Source organism: Cyanistes caeruleus, chromosome 1 (genome assembly GCF_971803275.1).
Source record: "Cyanistes caeruleus chromosome 1, bCyaCae1.hap1.1, whole genome shotgun sequence".
Taxonomy (NCBI): Eukaryota; Metazoa; Chordata; class Aves; order Passeriformes; family Paridae; genus Cyanistes; species Cyanistes caeruleus.
Window position 1 is genome coordinate 16,610,276 of NC_141701.1, and position 21,370 is coordinate 16,631,645.

General features: G+C 32.9%; 1 protein-coding gene and 1 long non-coding RNA gene across 4 annotated transcripts in view; one reads left to right on the forward strand and one right to left on the reverse strand.

The window, feature by feature from the left end:
* Positions 1 to 21,370, forward strand: part of CSMD3 (CUB and Sushi multiple domains 3) — a 574,655-nt gene that overhangs the window by 132,151 nt on the left and 421,134 nt on the right. For all 3 annotated transcript variants that reach the window (XM_086880080.1, XM_086880087.1, XM_086880091.1), the window contains exon 4: positions 17,926 to 18,120. In XM_086880080.1, coding sequence (XP_086736206.1) covers positions 17,926 to 18,120 — 195 coding nt within the window. The remainder of the gene's footprint in view (positions 1 to 17,925; positions 18,121 to 21,370) is intronic.
* LOC111925041 (uncharacterized) overlaps positions 1 to 21,370 on the reverse strand; it is a 52,376-nt gene that overhangs the window by 4,852 nt on the left and 26,154 nt on the right. Inside the window, exon 7 of the long non-coding RNA XR_015284207.1 lies at positions 4,165 to 4,292. This is a non-coding gene — a long non-coding RNA (uncharacterized LOC111925041). The remainder of the gene's footprint in view (positions 1 to 4,164; positions 4,293 to 21,370) is intronic.

Sequence of the window (21,370 nt, forward strand, 5' to 3'; positions counted from 1 at the left end):
TGTCACCTATCTTAAGGCATCTATGGTGTACATATGACCTAGACATCGTATGCTTTCTTTAAAGTTGGAGGAAAAAGATGTGTGCTTCAAGAATACAATTTGTCCTCTGTACTCATTTTGTATGTTGATATCTGTACTCATTTACAATAAGAATGCAAAATCATCCTCCAGCACCTTTCATCAGCCCTACCAGTAGTCTTGCCGCCACACAGATTTTATTTCCCATCCAAATGGTGTTAACACAAATAAATACAAGTATGTCCTTCCTCCACATGGAATGATTGTCCCTCAAAATTTCCATTTTTCTGGAAATTTAATTTAAAATTTTTGCTGTAGGGGCCTGCCTTCTGCTTAATACTGCTATTATCAGTGATTCCCAGAACCTCCTACACAAAGGTCTTGCATAGGGAATGCATATCCTTCATCCACATCACATCTGCCACTTGCAACTGCATCAAAGTTAAAGATAAAACAATGTTCCCAGCTTGAGCTTTGTAAGAATAGTTCCATGGTTTTAATTAACAAGAAACCTGATTAGAGCAGATGGAAAGACATTTATGCAGCACTGACTGAATCACTGCAGTTGTATATATGCTAGTAAACCAAATGTCTATAGGATCGGTCTACACCAACCCTAGTAGGTGATTATCTCTGTTATTTAATTGTAAAAATATTAATTCCCTAGCATTTTTTCCATTTCTGTAAATTAGCACCTTGATACAATTCACAGGCATGATGTTAGGAGGGGATTGCATGTGTGGATGAAGTTGTCATGGTTTGCGAAAATACCGCAACATCAAGATTTTCATCATCATGGCTTTCCACTGGCTCTCGGGGTAGAGAATGGTTGCTGACCTATTTCTTTACTAGTATATATGTTGCCTCAACCTCTCACTTGACTAATGTATAAAAAGCACTTGCTTTGCATGGTTTCACCAACTATCAAATTTGGTATATGCTCATGGTGAATACTCATATCTAAGAATTATCTTTCCTTGGTATCCACAGCTATCACATTCATAACTACCACATCCTTGGTATTTAATGCAGCTTTTAAAATTTTTATCTTGGAAGATGGGTATTTAAAATCTAGATAAAGCAACAGAGGATTTGCTAACTATTTTACTATTGGATCATAATTGGATTTATCCTCAAAACAATTTCAAAAATAATTAGTTAACAATTTCAAAATTATGGCAAGAAAAAGGTAGACTCACTTTTAGCATGATTTGTTAGCCTTGGAAAAAAACCAATCATTCCAAGGTACATATTATTGGAGATGAAATGAAGTATCATTTATCTTAAGATAAAGGGCATTTATGAATTACTTTCATGATTTAGGAACAGTCCTTAAGCAGCTAGGAAAGGTGCATCTTTATGCTGGAAAAAAGGAGCAGGTACATGTCCAGCTGACAAACAGTCATTTAAAAGAAAAAAAAAAGATTGTTAGGTATATGGTAGTTTGGCATCCTGATTGACTATTTAAGTTAATTAATATGCTTCTAGGTCATTTGGAAACTTTGCTCTGTCTATAAAATTTCACATGTTATACATCAAACATGAGAGAACAAACAATTGCTGGTATAGTATCACAAATCAATTGAATGCTGCTTAACAATTTTTATTTCATGCAAATCACCACTACTAGTAAGTGAATTGTGTTAAGATAACCATCATTGTTTAATAAATAGATGCTTTAATTTCAAAACCTGTGTTGTTATGTATAAAGCTACCAGATGGCATCTTAAAATATATCTAACTCTGTTGATCTGAGGTTTAAAAACCCCAAGTTTTAGGATGTTCGTGACATGTCACTTCTAACCTTAGACTCTGATTTCTCAAGTCATTCAAGAGATGACTGTTCTGGCAGACATATAAAAAGAAACAAACTAAGAAACACAAAGAGGTAAATGAATGGGATGAGAGCAAATTATATGCTTACTGCAGAGAAATAACTGAATATTATATTAACCTACTAGCTTCTTTTAGTTTATAAAATACATCAGGCTAAATCTGGTTTAATTTGAAATTGATATAAATGCAAAATACTTTACAAGTTAGTGATGCTGTTGATATTAATTTAACCTATGCCTTGGGGCAATTGTCCCACTTTGAAATCAATACATCTGCATAATTCCAAATTTACGGCAGCATTGATGAGATCTTTGCTTTGCCGTTCAACATCATGAATAATATGATTATGAAGTATATAGCAATCAATATCCTGAAATACATAAAGATCTGCATGATCACTAATATTGCAAATCTCTGGCATTGCAGAAAATTGAAGGAAAAAAAAAAAGATAAAGGAAATTTGCACAGTAGGACACCATGGCTCCATTACCATAGTTATATTTCATCATAAAAATATCACAAAATACCAAGAAATATTTGCAACTTATTACCCTTCCTCTGCTTCTTGTGGTAAAGAGGACGTTGTCACTCCTTTCACTCCTGTGCCACTTTCCTGCCCTTGAGAGTATTTTACCAACTTTCTGTGTAGTAGAGCTAAATGATAGTTTAAAACAAGGACTAATTCTAATTAAGATCAAAGAAAAAATCCAGGAAGACAGACATAAAGTTTATAGTGATAAAGAAATTTTTAGTTCTGTTCCTTCTGTAACAGACTCTCTTCTGTTTTGATTCTATTTTGCATCCTATTTACCATGCTCGGAACATGGCAGTATGTGCATTTTGTAATTGAAATATTCCCTACATTAAAAGAATCAAAACATTTTGTGCCCTCAAAATCCCTTGCTGTTGCCTGTAGAAGCTTCATGTCTGTGGCAGCAAGTTGCAATGAATAGCGTGGCCTGATGATAATGAGAGAGCTACAGCAAGCCTTTGTATGTCTCAATTTATATGCAAAATCCCTATATTCTCCAGATTGCTGCTCAAAGATCCATTTGCAATAGCTCTTCTCAGCTGTAATTTTTCCTTAGAGATAGCACTAAATTATGGGATTGCTAAATTAGTGTTATAATCAGAAAAATAGAAGTAAAATACAGATTCCAAGAAAACCTTTAAAAATGTCATGATACCTTCATGCCAAACCAATATTAAATCCTTTATCCCAGCCAATTACAGTAGGAGTAATTCATTCTTCTGAACTGTTTTGAAAAGAAAGATATTTTCTAACCCAAGACACAATATCTTGATAATGTTCTTCATTTTAAATACTAGGTTATATCTGTGATTTCAAGATATTATCCTGAGTAAAGACACTTCGAAAACAGACAGCTGAGGAAAAAGTGGAATTTATCAGCTTCATAAAAAAACATTTAGGTAATTACTTAATCCAAAACAGTATCTAAGTAGTGCACCATATGCTATAATGTGATTTCAAAAGAGAAATTGAATTGTATTTCCAGAATGATAAGGCAGTCAGTTTTGACCAGGAAAGGTTGCTGAAAGCAAGACTGTTGAAAGCCAAAATGCAAATAGACTAAACCCCAAGTAAACTCTGAATTGAGGAAAAAGTAACTCTGAATTCTAGGAAGATGTAATAGTATAAATACCAAAGTACATTTAGCAAACTAAAAGCTAATTAATTTCACCAAGTAAACATTATTCAAATGAAAACCATCTCAAAACAATGTTACTTCAATCAAAATAGTAATCTCTTTAAGAAATGTTTAAGGACAGATAAGTACTTATGCAATGAAAAAGTTTGAGGTAATAATATATCAATGCATGAAACACAATGATAAAGTTATTTAACAATACAGCTCTTACCTGAATATTTTTCATGCATATGATATATTTAAATGATTAAGTGAACCTATTTGCCAAGGTATGCCATATTTACTACCCAACTTCACGGAATTCTTCTTCAGAAGTGCCTTTAAAAGTGCGTCTTTTTAAAATTGTGTCCAGGTGATTTACAGTGTCTATATGTAACATTTAGCTTGAGAAACAGATTTCCTTTGATATTGCAAAGTGGATTTCTTATCATTATGCAGATGTATTTAACAAAGGGTGTCATATTTTCTGTTGTTTGTAATGCTTAACTTCATGTTTAAGGTGAATTTTTCCCATTTTCCAAATTTTCAATTCTGTGAGGAACTTTTCTTCCTGTCTGAAAACCTTGAAACATTTTGTAATTTTTCTACACTCAAGAGAATCTTAAAACTTGAACAAGCTAAACTTTGTGTGTTTTATTACCTTGTCTTATTATGGATGTCACACAGAAGAACTGTAGAGGCCAAATTCAGCGGGAGTGTCTAGACAACCTTTCAGAGACCGTGGTTATGGAAAGGGCAGTTACCAGAAAGGACTATGTCTTTTCAAACCTGTGGAAAGAAATTTCTGTACTTTAGTGATGAAGGCTTCCACTGCTTTCTCAAACTGAGTGAGACCAAACACTGAGAGTGAGATGAGGAGCTCTTCTCTCCTTTGCCCACAAGGATTCTGCTGCTGATTCCAAGGACACAAGAGACACTGCAAGGCCTATGCCTGTCCTAAATGTTAGAAAGTGCTTCTGGGTTAAAAGAGCATGTAATTGAAGAAACTCTTTCTTCTCTCTTACAAAAACTGGAAGGCAATCAGCACAATGAGAAGGAATGAAATAATGATTCTTTTGACAGATGTTTTTTAAATTATACTTTTTCTAGGCAATCACAACTTCTTTGTGCTTTACATATCTAAAAAATAATTTCTCCTTTCATAATTTTTTCCTTGAAAATGACATTCATGCCTAATGTCTAAAATTTGTAACTGAATAAAAATTTCATTTTTCTTCCAGTAATTTTGGTTTTCAGCTATAAAATCTAATGATTTTATAGCGGAGTTTCAAAAGCACGTGGGTAATGTCTATTATCTACTGATAGTATGATTAGCACTACAGATCTTAACTAGTCATTAAATAAGCAGCATCATTCTTGAGCAATTAAAATATGAAAGGTCTTTTAGAAAAAATTCACTGTGTGAGCCCTCTAGACATTCTGGTAATTTTACCACCATCTTTTACTGTATATCTTGAAAACTGTTGACTCAGACAATGTAAAATCCTCTAAAGTGACCTGAGGCCAGTGTGGTTTTGACACAAAAAACCAGATAACCAAAAAGCATAATATCAGAAAGAGCTGATATGAGCATATAGATATATGGATTTACTTCATAAATTAGGGGTTCTTTTTTTGTTCTTCTTACAGAGTTTATCTTTTCAGAAAAAAATTCTAGATGGCTCATGTTCAAAAGGAAAGCTTGTATTGTGAAGCATGTCTTACATATTCCACACTATATATTCCACACTAGGTACATTCTTGTTAAGGGTAGGGAGATATTTAAATGAAAACACTATTTCTTAAACTGGAAGCAATGAGGATCCCCATAATTAAAGAATTTTAATGTGTAGAAATTTGAAAAAAGAGTTATTAATTGAATTCTCAAGTGAAGATTATGTAATTGTCAATATGTCATTCAAATGGATACAGGATTAGTTAGGACTAAAATATATAGTATGGATCCATTATAGATCAGAAAGGAACGGCACTTAGGAAAGGCACCAGGAACTGAGATGGTGTACTTTGATTTCTTGAATTCAGTAAGTGGATTGATATGTATTTGAGGTTGCCTTGACATCTGTTTCTACACCCTTGTAAAAAACTATTCTTTATTTCAATGCGGTGGTGATAAAGGCCAGTTCAGTGTTGTGTGATAATCTGATACGTACAAATAGAAAATAGTTGTAGTTATAAACAATACCTGGCATTTCTGGACACTGCTGATACTTAGAATTTGAGTTTTGGCTGTGAGCCAGAGGACTGCAATGCTGAAAAGAGCACTGATTTTTGAAGAGCAAGCAAAAATATTTGATGCTGCAGTGAAACTCTTGAGGTGTTCTGGGGATTGTTTTCCTTTCATACCACCATGACTAGACTGATCTCAGTAAGGATTGAAGCAGAAAGCAGTGCAGAGTGATGAATGTACTTTTTCAAGGAAACATATTATACTAGTTCGGCTTTGCATAACCAAAAGTATATTTGACCCATCTATTTTCAGGAGCAAACTATGTCTGAGACATTTTCTCTTCACAATTTAAATGAGTTTCTAAATATAATCCTTGTAAAACATATACATAGAAATATAGAAAGTAATAAAAAGTTTTATTTCTTTATTTAGCCATAATAATTTTCATCACCAAGCACAGAAAGTCTTTATTCATTTAGAGCTTGATATCTAATCACATATTTAAGCTTTTTTTCAAACACAACTAAATAACAATTTTAATAGCTAAATAGACTCATAAATTGTAATTTTGTTGAAAAAATACTTATATCAGCAATGTAGCAATGTAATGAAACAGCTGCTAAAGAAAGTTTGTAATTCCTGATTTTATTAAATCACTTTGTTTCTAAATACCTTTTATTTCACAAAAGCAAATGAAAAAATTTAAACCAGTAAGAATTTTTATACTTTACTCTCAATCTAATTTTTGATGTTACAGAACTAATGTACCAGAGTTACCAGTGAAGTTTTCTCAACTTTATTAAACATGCTCCTTAAAACTGTGGATAAGAGAGGACACAATATAAATTTGGCATGCTAATCTGCAATTTATCTCCAGTTTGTAGATCTGATTAATTTAGGTATTGTTAACTTTTTAAAACAGCACTGTTGACTACAGTAGTCTACTGTAACTGTAGACTTTATACTTAAATCCTCTTGTAAATATAACACAGAAAAGCAGAAATACGCAGACTCATTGCAGTTGAGATTATACATTTTTGCTTATGTCTCAGCATGTTCCCAGTATATTTTTGCAAAAGTTGCCAATGTAAGAGAAGTCAGAGCATTAAAGAAGTAAGATATTTAAAAAGGAATAAACTACTAGAAAAAAAAAAAGAATCAAAACTATAATCAAAAGTTGCAGCTTTATATATACATACAGATCTATTATATGCTACATATATATGTTCTTAATATAAACTGTATGTAGAGAGAAAAAAATATGTTATAATGAAGCCTTGCTTGATTTTCCTTGAAATAAGGTAGATACTCCAGAAATCACACGAACACTGTAGTCCTGTCTATGTAGTGTCATATGTCTTTTAGTAAATATTTGAATAATTGAAAAAGAATAAATATTTTTCAGAATTTCCAGATGCTATCCCCAAATAACAAACTTGTTTCAGCAAAACATATTGCAAAAGAATGTTGGACTGAGCATTCAGGGTGCTGAGACACAAATAAATCCAGACATCTGCAGACTTCCTGACTCAATCTTTTTCTTTTTTTTTTTTTATTTTCTTTATAGCCTTCTGTTTACATTTGGCCAATACATGAATTCAGATAACATCTGATAACCAAGTCAATGTTAATTGCAAAAGTGCTTCAATTGTTACAAATGTGTCTGATGAAAATAGATTTGTTTTCCTGAATGAAAACATCTTTCTAAATTTGTTGAAAAAAAATTAAAAAGAAGTTTTTTTCTTATTTTTCTTGTTCATCTTTATTTTGCAGGAGAAAAAGGAGGAAAAACATGAAATGTTCATCAGTTTGGTAGTGTCTGTCCAACAAAAATGGAAAATTAACCTGAAAATAGGGGGTATTTGTCAATTGACACTGGCAACTGTTTTTCTCCTTATACGTTAATGTAGAAAGTAATAATGTAGAATATCACATGACTGAGCAAGTCAGATATAGACCAGAGGATAGATTTCTGCGTATTTCCTACCATTTCACACTGTGTTAACAGCCTACTTGTACAACATATATTTCTTTGACGCTGTTTAGCTCTTCTAACACACCAATCTGTCACTCTTTAAAGAAGTTTTGCAAAGATCTCTGTAAGATATATGATCTTTCAGTGAGTTAGCACCACAACAAACACTTCATAAGCTCTGTCAAACAGTGATTTGTGCAGTACTGCAGCAGGCTTTTCCTAGAACATTTTTCTTTTGCTCAATAAAAGCAGAGAGTATTGAAAGTATTTAAAAGTAGAAGCTGACAGGGCGTTGTTCAAGCCATTTTTCAATACAGAAATACCAGTAAGTTCAAAGACTTGAGTGTCACAACTGTTTCAGTATTAACCTGTCATGTAGAGACAGCAAGAGAAATAGTGGCCTACACAGATGTTTAATGTGAAGTTAATGCAAATCTTGAGTTATCTGAATGATAATCCTTTCTCTCCTCTGAAATTATGACCACTTCTACTCAGTCCAATAACATATTAGTCGAGAGAGGAATGACCCACAGAAGATAGCATGAAGGGATAGGAATAAAAACAACTCTGACTCTGGCTGCCCATATGAAGACTGTCTATGTTAATTCTAGCTTATATTAGTTACAAAAGGAGTCTTTGAAGAAAGAAAGTTTATATGTTTACATCACATGAATTACTCGGCAGTTAGTCTCCATCATTACATCTATAAAATAAGATTAAATGCCTTTTACTACTTATGTCTCAAACCAGTTATTTTAAAGCAGGAAAAAGCAAATAAAGTTGTTTGATCTCTGATCCCAGTATAGAAGACTCAGACTAGAAATTGAAAATAGGACCTTTTGATAGTAAAATGTCTGGGGAAAAAAAAATTATACCCATAATAGTTCAGAGCCCAGAATCATTAGTGTCCTGAAACATTCACATTGATCTGTTATTTACTTTTTCACTATTAAAAAGAGATAATAGTGTAAATTAGCCACTTTCCTTGAGATCTACAAAGGATAGCTTATATAAATCAGTGCCCACTATGCCAAGTGAGACTTGCTTGTGGAAGAATGTTGGTACATCAATCAGCTTGAAAGTTCTTTCTTTCTTTAGAAGAGAAGAAAGTTTTAAATAATTTCTGCATAACAAAGTCATGTTTCAACAAACAATACACTACTTTCACTCTCCCATGCTTCAGAATTCTGAAAATGTTTTTCCAAATGTGCCAGAGAGCTTGGGAACTTGCCTCCAGCATAAGGCAAAGCACACAAATTTTGAGACTTGAGAGATGTTCTCTAAGAACTGCACAAGCCCATGCAACGGAGGTGATAATAGGATGCTGAACACCAACACGAGAAAGAAATTCCTTACTGTGAGGGTGGTGAGACACTGGAACAGGTTACCCAGGGAAGTTATGGATGACCCAGTCTTGGCAGAGCTCAGGACCAGGTTGGATGGGGTTTTGAGCAATCTGGTATACTGTAAGGTGTCCCTCCCCATACTAGAGGTGCTAGAACTTGATGATCTGTAAGGTCCAGCCAAATCAGTCTCTGATTCTGTGATTCTAATGTTAGTTCTTGCAATAGGAAAATGATAGCATAATTCTAAAATAAATCAACCATTACAATTAATTGCTTCTCAAGTGAAGGACATCTGGATATTCCTACTAAAAGTGAAAAGGAAATTTAGAATAGGTAGGAGAGGTAGATATAATTTTTCATGTTTGCAGTATAATGTACCTTTTCTCCAATGGAGAAAGATGACTTTTGGAAGGTACAATATTGTGGGTGCACATCTCAGCACAGATTCATTAAACAAGATTTTTATGGAATGTAAGTTATTCAAAGATTTTGTGCTTGATCTTGATGAGTGGCCTTTGGCAGATGTTTATTCACATTGCTATTCATTAATTTGATCACACCGTCTTTCCTGGTTAATGAATCATTATGTAAGTAATTTGGACAAGATCAGTAATATTCTATTATTTCACCTTATGAAATGGAGTCAATAAGCCATAATGCATTTTAGCCCTGTGAAATTATCAGGGTAAGTACCATTAAAAGCAGAATAATGCAAATATCCTTGATCTAATATTTTTAAATGTTCTCTCATCTGGACAATTTTAATGAAAAATTCATTTTATACCTGAGATGAGCATTAACCAGAGAGACCTTTTCTAGTAAACAGGACTTCATTAGGTAGCCATCTGTTTCAGACCTTGAATGTATGATTGTATTTAGAAAAATTACTCTGAAAATAGTACCTTATTATACAAGGTTTTGGATGTATTTCTGTGTTGTATCATAAACACTTATAAAATGATCAAAATAAAGGACCTTTGCTACTATTAGTTGCACACTATTATTCATAAATTTTCTCTTGCTTAATGTATCAACACTGTTTTCATCTGTATTCTGAACACACAATCTTTAATACATACAGTCTGATGTAAACAAAAGAGATTATACTTCCATCCTAATCTAGAGTAGAAATTTTATTTTGGTATTTTGATTTTTTTTTTTTTTTATAAACAGTAAGATGAATTTTAGAATGAAAATCTTTTAGCTAACAATTTTTCTACATTACTACAAATATGCATTTTCAGAGTATGAATAAATACTAATGACAAATATACAATGTAATAAAACATGTCTAACTGAATAAACTATATGACAGCCATATATAGCCTTAAAGATATGCTGGTGCACCATGAAGCATTCACAAAAATGCTTTAAATGGAAGTTGGGAGTAAGGATTTTAAATTTCAGTTGATATTCTGAGACCTTGATGCATAAAAGGATAAAGAGTTTATGTCTTCTAAAAAGATGATTTGTAAAAATAAGTACATTCAGAAAAATTACCTAGTATTTTTTCTTCTTCTTCTAAACCAGAAGCATTTCAGACATAAGCACAGGAATATAGGTCTAAATTTGTTAACATGTCTTCTGTAACCAATGTTGTTACATGTTTTTCATACCAGCAGTAATGGTGGAAGCCAGACTGAAATTTCAGTGTAAGAGAAACCATGGCCTTTGACTATAAGAAGCAGGTAGTCAATGAAGTGATGGAATTGCCCCAAATGTGTGGCCTCCTAACAGGGCACCACAGTGTCTCCTAATAGCAATTCTGCACATAAGCATGTATGTTACAGATATATACAATGTATATGGAATAGATATGAGAAATAGAAATATTCTCTGAGATATACTGTAAGGAATGCTTGCTACTCTGCCAGGTCATAGAATAGCTCTGAATGTTTCAGGTGCCACCTAGTGCCCAGTTATCATGTGTCAAAGTTCCCTTCAGGAGAAAACTGTTTTTCCTTGTGCCCTTTTACTGTCCGGCAACATGTCTATGACATCCCATATCCACATCTTATGCATTAAATTCCACTTTTAAACTCTGAGTGAATCACAGTAGTAGAAATAACTCTCTTTTTTTTTTTTTTCTCTCTTTTTTAAAGTAAGTTGAAGAGTTCAACAACATACCACGAGTTCTGCCTTTGTGTTAGGACACGATTTGTGAAGAAGGCCTATAGCAGGGAAACCTTGGCTAATAAGTCAGACATGAAGCATGATTGATTAGCCATGTGGCTGTATCCTCAGACTACACATTGGTCAGTTCAACTGACCTTGGCCAACAGTAAGGTCCAAGAGAAGATACATTACTTTAAGGCTAGCCAGTCTCTAATTTATAATAATTTAAAATATAAATATTTCAAGTTATCCTTTATAAGATTGAAGAGTCAATGCTATAAGTAGCAATGTCTATCAGTGCTCACTGAAACTTCAATTTCTTCTTTTTTCTTTTAGAAATCCCAATACTTTTATATTAAATGTGATATTATATTCTGTTCTCTAATTTCAGAAATTCTATCATGTTGCATATAAAACCTATGCATCTTCCTAGTATTTTTGTTACACCTTGGAATAAAAAATGGAACTCTAATTTCAGTAGGAAACTAGATATGCTAGTACAACAAATATATAAAATTCATTGCATTTATTTGACATATGTATCTATTATTGCTTGTAAAATTTGTGTGGAGATGCTGCCTATATAATAACACACACAATTTGTGCTATGACATCCTCCTTCAGTAGCTAAACTGATTTTTTCTATATTCATTAGCTTTTTAACATATTTGGTTACTGTGAATTCTTCAGGTAAGAACAGCCAGTAACAATGCAACATTTATATTACCTAGCATGAGGTAAAATAAGATGAGGCATTGAGGCTAAGGTGGAGTGAAAAGAGGTAACACAGTGAGATATTTGATGCCATAATATTTCAGAAACTGAAAATTTAATTATTTTATAAAACTCTAAAAGATCTAGTAAGAAATCTGTATTTCAGGATTATCAATAAAGTATACATTTTCGGTTTATTTTTTACCTTAGATTGTCTTGGGCTCTGAAATAATTGTCTTGGTAATTTCAACAGCCTCTTCCCAGCTGCCTCCAGAATACAGTTATTAAAATAAGTACTCAGAAAACACTGCAGTCTAACTAGAACAATCCCATTTTGACACACACATCTACACAGCCTTTTCATGGCAGGCAGGGTGCATCTATCTGGGCTTTATCTACCTGAGAACCTGAATAACCACCACCTGTGGCAGAAACAGTATTCCCAGGCTTCAAATTAAACTGATTTGCTTGAATAGTTTCATAAGAGTGTGGATGCAGCTATCTCTGTGATACTTGCAACTCTACATCCCGGCCAAAACTTCATGTTGTTTCCAATGGTCTTCCTCAGTCCACGGACTGTGTTCATCTACCTCCCAACCATACTCGGGATTTAACTGGTGCCCTCAGCAGCTGTGCAGGAATTTGCTGCAGATAAAGCTCTATTCAAGTGGAATTTGGTAAAGGTGAAGTGTGGCTGGTGCTGTTAACTGTACAGCTTTGATAACTGTCTGGTATTTGCCTGCTCATCATTCCCTTCAGGTAGCATTTCAGAAGTGTGTCTGATGGGGAAATATCAGATTAAACCATATGTACTGAAGCATGTAGTCATCTTTCTATCAGTTTCACTTGGTTCCAGGTTAGGATGCCCTGTGGTTAAATTAGTGACTGCCACTATTTTTTTTTCTACATGGTCCTTCAGCTCTAATGCTCTAGTGCTGCTCTGCATCTGCAGCTGATTTAAATAGATATCCTGAACACTGTATTGCATGTGAAGGGAATACATTGCAAACCCGGGACATTTTTCATGCTCACTGTATTAATGTGACTACAGTATTGTAATTATCCCTTGTTTCCCTCACATATGCCAGAAGGGGTTTTTTTCTGTACTGCTTCTTGCTTTTCCCTTGATTGTAGAAAAATTATGTTAATGCAGTTCTACCTTAATGCTGAAATAAGTTTGTTCCTATTAAAATAGCATATGACTTTATGCTATAAATAGAAACATTCTTGTCTTACTGGCAAGGAAGACAAATCCAGTGATTGTTTCAATGTACTTAGAAACAAAATCAAATTCAGTATAAAAAAAATCTACAATTAAAGTTCCCTCAAGACAGGCTCCTCTGACAGTTTTTGACATGAAAATAATCTCAAAAGGTAGAAAAAAGCAAAATTACGTTATTCATTAAAAAATAGGCAGGAAACTGCAATGTAATTAGAAGCATGATCTTTAGTGAACAGTAGAGATCCTCAGTGAGGTTACTATTGCATCTATTACCCAAGAATGAGGATTTAGAACAGGAAAAGGAAAAAACATTATTTTCATTTGGGGAAAAAAAAAACCCAAACTTCTCACACTTTCTCTTGCTTGAGTATTTAAAAAGTTAGACACCAGAATGTGACAGTCTGTTTTGACTGATCCACAAAAAATGTAGAAATTAAAAGAAAAACTTCAGAGGAGTTTAGATTGTCAGACAAACAGTTTCTGTCACTGTTGTAAACAAAAGTGAATTCCAGAATAGTGACTCTTCATTCTGTACCTGCATCTTAAGTTGACAGATTTGTTGGAATCAAGGGATAAGCATTTTTGTTGTTGAACTTCTATGAAGGAAAGACCTGGATTTTGGGGGAGGGAAATTTTAAAATTCAATAACTGTTTTAATATATCTGTGCTGTTTATGATAGATTTTTCGAAGCATTCATTTATTATGTATCTTTGCTCTCTGAATTTTTCATTTTTATGCAGTTAAATTGACATTTTTCTATTAAGTTTTTCATCTTTTTTCCTTCACAACATTTATATTGCCTGCTCCAAATTTTTCTTGTGGTTTCCTTCACTTGGTAATCTCAAGTGAAACATGCATGTATATGTATATTTCAATATGTGTGTAGAAAGACAACATATTCTTATTATTATTTAATTAACTCATCAGTTAATTCTTCTGGTCCCTATTAGATTTGAATCTAGACCATGCTTACTCATATATTCAGAGCCATGTGAATGAAGACAGAATAGAAAGTAAGCAAAATATAAGTTTTGAGATAAAAAGCAAAATATTATGAGTTAGAAGCTATGTATTTAAGTTACTTTTTTAGTTTATAAAATCTTTGGATAACAATGGACAACTAAAACAAAATGTTATAAGATCCAATATAAATTAATTTTGAACAAGGGAATTTCAGGCTACTTCTTATTTTAAGACATCATTTGTCCTAGTATTTGTGACCTTTAGAATGTATAGCTCTCCCTATAGCCACACACATGTGCAGCATGTACATGCAGGACTGAAATCAGCCTTGAGTCTTCAATACCAAAGCGTTCTTGCTTGTCAGTAAGTCAAAGTACATGTGCATGGCTTTTCCAAGGATAACCATGTACAGACATATTCTAATATTTCCAGCACACCACGTCCTGTCAACATGTTGTTGACATGTCATGACCACTGGAGTGGTCTCCAGAATAACATATTCATATTCACGTTTGCATGGCAGAGGAATTACTCTTTGGATTAATCGACACAAGTGAACTGTCTACAACTGGCACCATGCAGAAATAGGGGGAGATATCCAAACTGGGAATGTAGGGATACCAGGAGTATTTAATTTCAAAAGTACTGCATAAAACCAGCACTAGCCTGTATTGGGATATTACATAGGTCTTTCAGTAAGTGAGTACTCATGAATATGTATGTATAGACAGTACTTCTCACTTTATTTTGGGAAAAATGGGATCATAATGAAATAAATTATGTTTAATGTCATTGAATTGGAATATCTTATTAATTAGTATCCATAAGGGGCTGAATTTACACTAATTAAAGTTTTTAAAGGAGTAGGTCCACTCCTGTTAAGCAGAACTCTCCCAGATACATTTTACCCACAGCTTTGTAATGGAATTTACATCAGCATTAATAAGAATTAAATCAATAGAAACTTATTGAACAGCATTGAAGGATATTTTAAGCTCCCTGTTTTAACATTATGTTAAAGAAAAAAAAAGGAAGACAAATATGTTCATACATACCTTGTTTACAAAATTAAATCTAGGACAAAGAAAATTCCTGCTTGGAGAGAGATTGAAACAATTGGGGCAGCTTGCTTTGAAAAGGAGATGAGGAATCATACACAAAAAATGAAAAAAGGTGGGAAGGTGTAAAAAATTCAAATACGCTTGCTTTCAGACTCCATGAACAAGGAGAAGTTCAACCAAACTACAAGATGGCAAATTTAAAAGGAAATAATTTCCCACTCTTCATATCATTAGTGATTATCAAAATGTCACTGAAGTCAAGAATCTGTGCAGAGCTGAATAAAAATTACAACCTTGTTTGGCAACTCCTGTGCTCCCTGACAGATGACAATCTTAGAGTAACAATCCATAGCTTTAAATGTCAGGGAGTTGGTAGTACAGTCTCACATTCAGTTTGAAAATAAATACTACCTCTCAAAGACAAATGCAGTTTCTGGATAAATTTTCTCCCTCTTGTCCCCAAATAAGGAACCTGTAGATGTTCAAAATGAAAATACTCACAGAATAAATTAATATACATAAAAGTGTACAATTTATTTTTTCTACTCTATTATCTAGAATCAGGAACAAAATGGCTTGAAGGGTTAGAAGTAGTAACATACTCCCAGGCCGCTTTCATAAATTTAAAAAGTTAATGAAAAATGCCAAGAATTCCTTTTACATGAGTCATATAGAATTGCAACTTGAAAATTAGTTTTATTTTAGAAGGAGCATGATTTTTAATTAGTGCATTAAAATAAAATGTAATTTCACAAGAATAAATTGCCTTCTGTGGGTAATTCTTGGTGAGACAGCAGTAAAAGTAAAGGAAGCAATTTTAGGTACTGACATTGCTAATCTTTATATTTTTTTTATTTCAAAGGACAGGGAATCTTTCTGTGGCCTTTTTACAAATCCCTAAGACATACAGGCTTCTGAAAGACTTCATCTTCTGGGAGAAGTTGAAAATGAAAACACTGTACAGGCTGAGTTTTCAAGTTATAATAATATGATTCATATGATAACCTAAATCCACAGGATGATATTCTTACCTTCATTTTGACATGCTGTGATGATAAATAACAAATTGAATAGCCTTGAAAACTGTTAGAGGATTTAAAAGAAATTCTTTCACACAAATATGCAAGAGTAGCTGTAGCATTTCCTTCTTTGTAGAGCTTGCAAGCAGATTTGAGGGCAAGGGAGTGTTGTTTCAGCACAGAACGCTTCATTAAAACAGTGGTAAGAATATCAGAATATAAGAACATAAGAATTCTTTAGGTGAGCTTTGAAGTGACCATGGTGAGATAAACTACTTTCTTACTTCTGTGTTTTGTCATTGTGCAAGGTAATGAAAGTCAAATCCAAACCCACAGTTTATTGTGTAAGAGAAAGCAGGAAATAGCAGCAATGACATCAGTAACTAATATGCCTATTTAACATATTCACATCAAAGCATGATTGGTAAATAAAATCTTACAAATTAATTCATTGTTAGCATATACTTTATATGTAGTGTTTATATATGTACTTATGATTATAGTGGATTCTGCCTCTTAATAACTGTTACATAATTTTTTTTAATGGCTGATATAAGAAATCTAGCAGTATGTCCTAGTTCTTCATAGTTCTGGGCATTGAAGTTTGAGAATGTAATGAATTTTGGGAGACATACTGATTGTTTTAATAAGTGTTTATATCTTTTTTCTTTAATTGAAACCTATAGCAGCTTAGATATTTAAATATGTTGTGCACACACTCATGAGCACATCAGAGCTACTGAAGAATGTTTTAGTCACATGAAATTCAGGAAAAGATATTAAAACAATACATACACCATCCTCTCTTCTTCCACAATTTTCCTTTTTAGATTAAGGAAATTTGGTATGACTCCAAATACAAATTTACCTGATTTGCCTCTTCCCCTTTAGCATTAGGCTGATAATTATACTTGGTACAAGCTTTGAAGAGCTCAGGATGAGATTATGAAACATCTTTTGTTCACACTTGCACAAAATCTATGTTTTAATGTCCATTAACTAAAGGACTTTGGTAGCAAATGATTGAAAATGTTGTAATCAAGTTATTTATGATGCTGAACCAGTCAAAAGGGTACATGGTTGAAGTGTGAGTACCAGTTACTGAAACTGAACTCTAATTAATGGCCTCAGAGATCAGACTGAGAGCAGCCATGAGTCATTTTGGATTCTTAGTGGTTTAAAGCTCTGTATTATAGAAGTTACCGGGCCTGTGGTATTTCACATGATTAAATTAACTGATTCTTTGCTCAGAAATCAGTTACCCACAGTATCTCTTCTGTTTTCCTCATTATCTAAAATCTATTAAATCATTAAACAGCTTCCTGATCATGCTCAGGCTTATGCTTGTTACAATTTTCTCTTGTTCTGAATAATTTTATTTTTTCTTCCGAATTTTGTTCAGTTTGAATCTGATGTTCTTTCATGTTTGTATTACACTTTTGTTTATTGTTTCACATTTGTATAACTCAAAAGTCAGAAATATATCAAGTTGCTTTGTTTCCTGTTCATATGTAATGATTTATTTTGTATCAATTTAGTAAAAAAATTGCATGAATATATTGATAGCTGGAGCTTGAGGAAAACTTGATGCTTATTTTCATCTACCTTTGGATATGTGGGTACTTAAGCAAATGTTAATTACACTAAGTCACTAAAGGATTTTCAATGTTGAGGGTTGCATAATATCCATAAAAACAGTCTATCTGTCCAAAGCTGCCTTAATTTGTGTTCTATATTCCTTAGCAAAATGAAGCTTATATTTATAACAACATTTTAACTATAAAAATATTTAAAGTCATAAATATATATATTTTCCAGAATTACAGAGTAGTTCCTGTGGCAATCCAGGAGTTCCACCCAAAGGTATTTTGTATGGTACAAGATTTGATGTTGGTGACAAAATCCGATACAGCTGTGTAACTGGATATATTTTGGATGGACACCCACAGCTTACTTGCATAGCCAACTCTGTCAATACAGCATCGTGGGACTTCCCTGTTCCTATCTGTAGAGGTAAGGCAAATCCTACAGTAATGTTCTTCAATATACACATTAGTATTAACAATTTTTAATCTCTGTATTAATATTTAAATTTTAAATTGTGGCTGAAGAACCCCTCTTTTGAATATTTTAATCTCTTGCTCACATATATGATGTATCTCAACATATATACCTACTAATTTTTAGGTCAATATTCTACTAAAATTATCATAATTTAAGAAAAATCTATGTTATGTCATAAGATCTAGATACCTAGTAATAAGTAGAATATAAATGTCTGTGTACAACATATGTGCGACTATGGGAATTTACATTTGGGATCTGTTAGTGCTTCCTAAGAACTGACTTTTTTTTGTCTAGTAGTAACTTGGCTACTGAGAAAACAGAAATATGAAACTGCCACAAAAACTGAGTTACAGGGTCATACCTCATTGTCAGTCAGGCTACATCATCTTAAGATTCCTATATAGGATATCCCTTGTATTCTAACAAATATTGTAGGTCAAATCCTTTTCCTTTGCTCATATTAGATATATAGCAGCAGTAGGACATCCGGTGTTATGGGTAAATCTTATTTGCTGAGAGAAATATTTTTAAAGATAATGTTTGTAGAGCAGCAAATGGAGGTTATGCCAATAAAATGAAAGCAGTATCACTGCTAGACACAACCAAAGACAACATGTCAGGTAATATTGGGATTCTAGATTCACAGGTTAATTTTACAAATGCAACATTTATATTTGTCTGGAAACATGGATGAGGCATTGCAGAGGCTACAGAAATATTCCAGCTGAAATTGCCACTCTAATAAATACAGGTTGGTTAAAACATAGTTAACCAGCACTGCAAAAAATTGATTATGTATGAGAAAATTTTGTCATTGGAAATACTGTACTTTCATTTCCTGTTCCTGGATTAGAGCTATTTAATATGCTTATCCATGCTCTTGAAAAACTTACAAACTTATTTTTAATAACACTATTTTCCAGGAAAAATATTTATAACTTATGAATCTTCTACTCCTACTTCCCAGAAAACTACTAGCTAATAATGAAGGAGATATAAAATCAAGGCATATATACAAATTTTGTTTCTGGAGATGAGAGTGCAAAAGATATGATGAGAATATGTTAACTTGCAAAAGACTTACATTTGTAACAAAATTGAAGTCTAATGGGCTCCATTGCTCAAATTCTCAATCTGTCAATTTTTAAATGAGTGGCATAAAAAATTGTATTCTTGAATGAGTTACATATTCTTCTTTTTGATACAAGATTTTTCAGGAGATCTTTGCATATATTTTGGTTTTGCTCCAAGGGGAGATGAAAATATACTCTGTAAATCTAAACTGGTATGACAAACTCCCAAAGTAGCCCTGTGGTTAGACATTACTAGTTTCTAAGAAGACTACTATATGAGAATATGAAAACAAATTTTTTAAACTCCTAATAAGAGATGTCATTATCTGCATAGTGTTATTTCTTAAAGCAAAATAAAGTTTAAAAATTGGAAATTATTCAGAAAAAGAGAAAACGAATTGTTAGGTTCCAAAATTGTCATTTTGTCTAGAGACTGAAGGACTCAAACTTCTGCATTCTCTGTGAAAGAGGATTAAGACAACAGCTTGATTTACTGCAGAATCTCATGCAGAAGAAAAAAATTTTTTTGAGAAGACAATTCTTTAATCAATAGCATTGAGGAACTTAAGGGGTAAAAGTCTGATGAACAAAAAAAAACAAACAACAAAACAAGGTATATATTTTTATAGTGGTGGTTACAAATTACAGAAAAATAACCTAAGAATGCGACAGATTATTGATTTAAATCTTAACATAATGGCTTAAAGCCTCAATGCACAAATTTTTGTTTGTTTTTTTGGGCCATGTCCAATAAAAGAAAAATAACCAATTATTTGCAAGAGTTCCTTCATGAGTCAGTATTTTATATCAGAAATATCTAACTTTATACATAAAACAGACACTTGTGATTCCATTAAAATAAATCTCTCCTACTTTTGCCTAATACAATTATCCAACACAGAATTCTGCAAAAGGTTGCTAAATGTGATTATGGACTAATGAGCTTCTTATCTCTTTCTTACTGTTTGCCATGGAGACTCTGATTAAACACTCATCTTTAAAGATCTCCTGTGATAAATGTCTTATGGTTCCCTACCAATGGTTATTGCATCTAACACAGAGGATCCTGACATAAGCAAGAAAAACCCCGAGAACAGAAAAAAGTATACTTTATTCAGTATTAATTGGAGGGTTGTTTGTTTGCTTGTTTCTTTTTACATTTCCGAAAAAAAAATTGAATTTGAGGCACACTTAGAAGTCAGCAGACTTAAGATCATAGATGTCTGTAGATCATCTGTGTGTAAACATCGTTCTCATCTGCCTCTTATAAATCAGAACAATTTGAGGAAGTTTTGTTTTTCTTAGTATTTAAAATAATTCCTCTTTCATTGTCTTCACTTTAAATGAAGAGATCGTGAAGAGGTCATGCTTGTGCTTTAGTAATGTGATTATTATGGATTGATGTCTCAAAATGGGGAACTACATTGGAAACAGCAGTTTTGTAATGTCACAAGCATGATATATATATAGGATATGATATATATGATATATATATATATGAGATATATATATATGATATATATATAGGATACCCTACTAAATGCTTTAATTTTTAATTTGTTAAATTATACCAATATTTGCAGTTTTAAAGTTATATATTTTTGGGGCAAATTTTGTTCATGAAGAAACGAATTATTCCTCAAATAGGTTCTTATTCCTTTGCTTGTCTCCATAGGATTTCATTGAAAAATCAGCAGAAATATTTAATGATTGATTTATTTCATATTCTCTTTCCAAGTGAACACTGAATGCACAAAGTTTTTTACCTGCATGATTTGATATTCATTAAAATATTGTTACTTTATTAGATTTATTAGAAGTGGAAAAAAATTCCCTTATTATAAGAAAGCTAAATTGTATCTATTTTTTGTGGTCAACTATGGAGTAGAGTTGCTCTCTATATGAGACAACACTTGAAATGTACTGACATCTGCCTTGAGATGGATGGCAAGCTAGTTGAGAGTTTATGGGCTCAGATCAAAGAGCAGGTTAATAAAGGTGACACTGCTGTGGGTGCTTACTACAGGCTGCCTGATCACCTGGAGGAGGAAGAGGCTTTCTCCAGGCAGCTTTAGGCAGCCTCAAGGTCACAGGCACAGGTTCTTAAGAGGGCCTTTATCTAC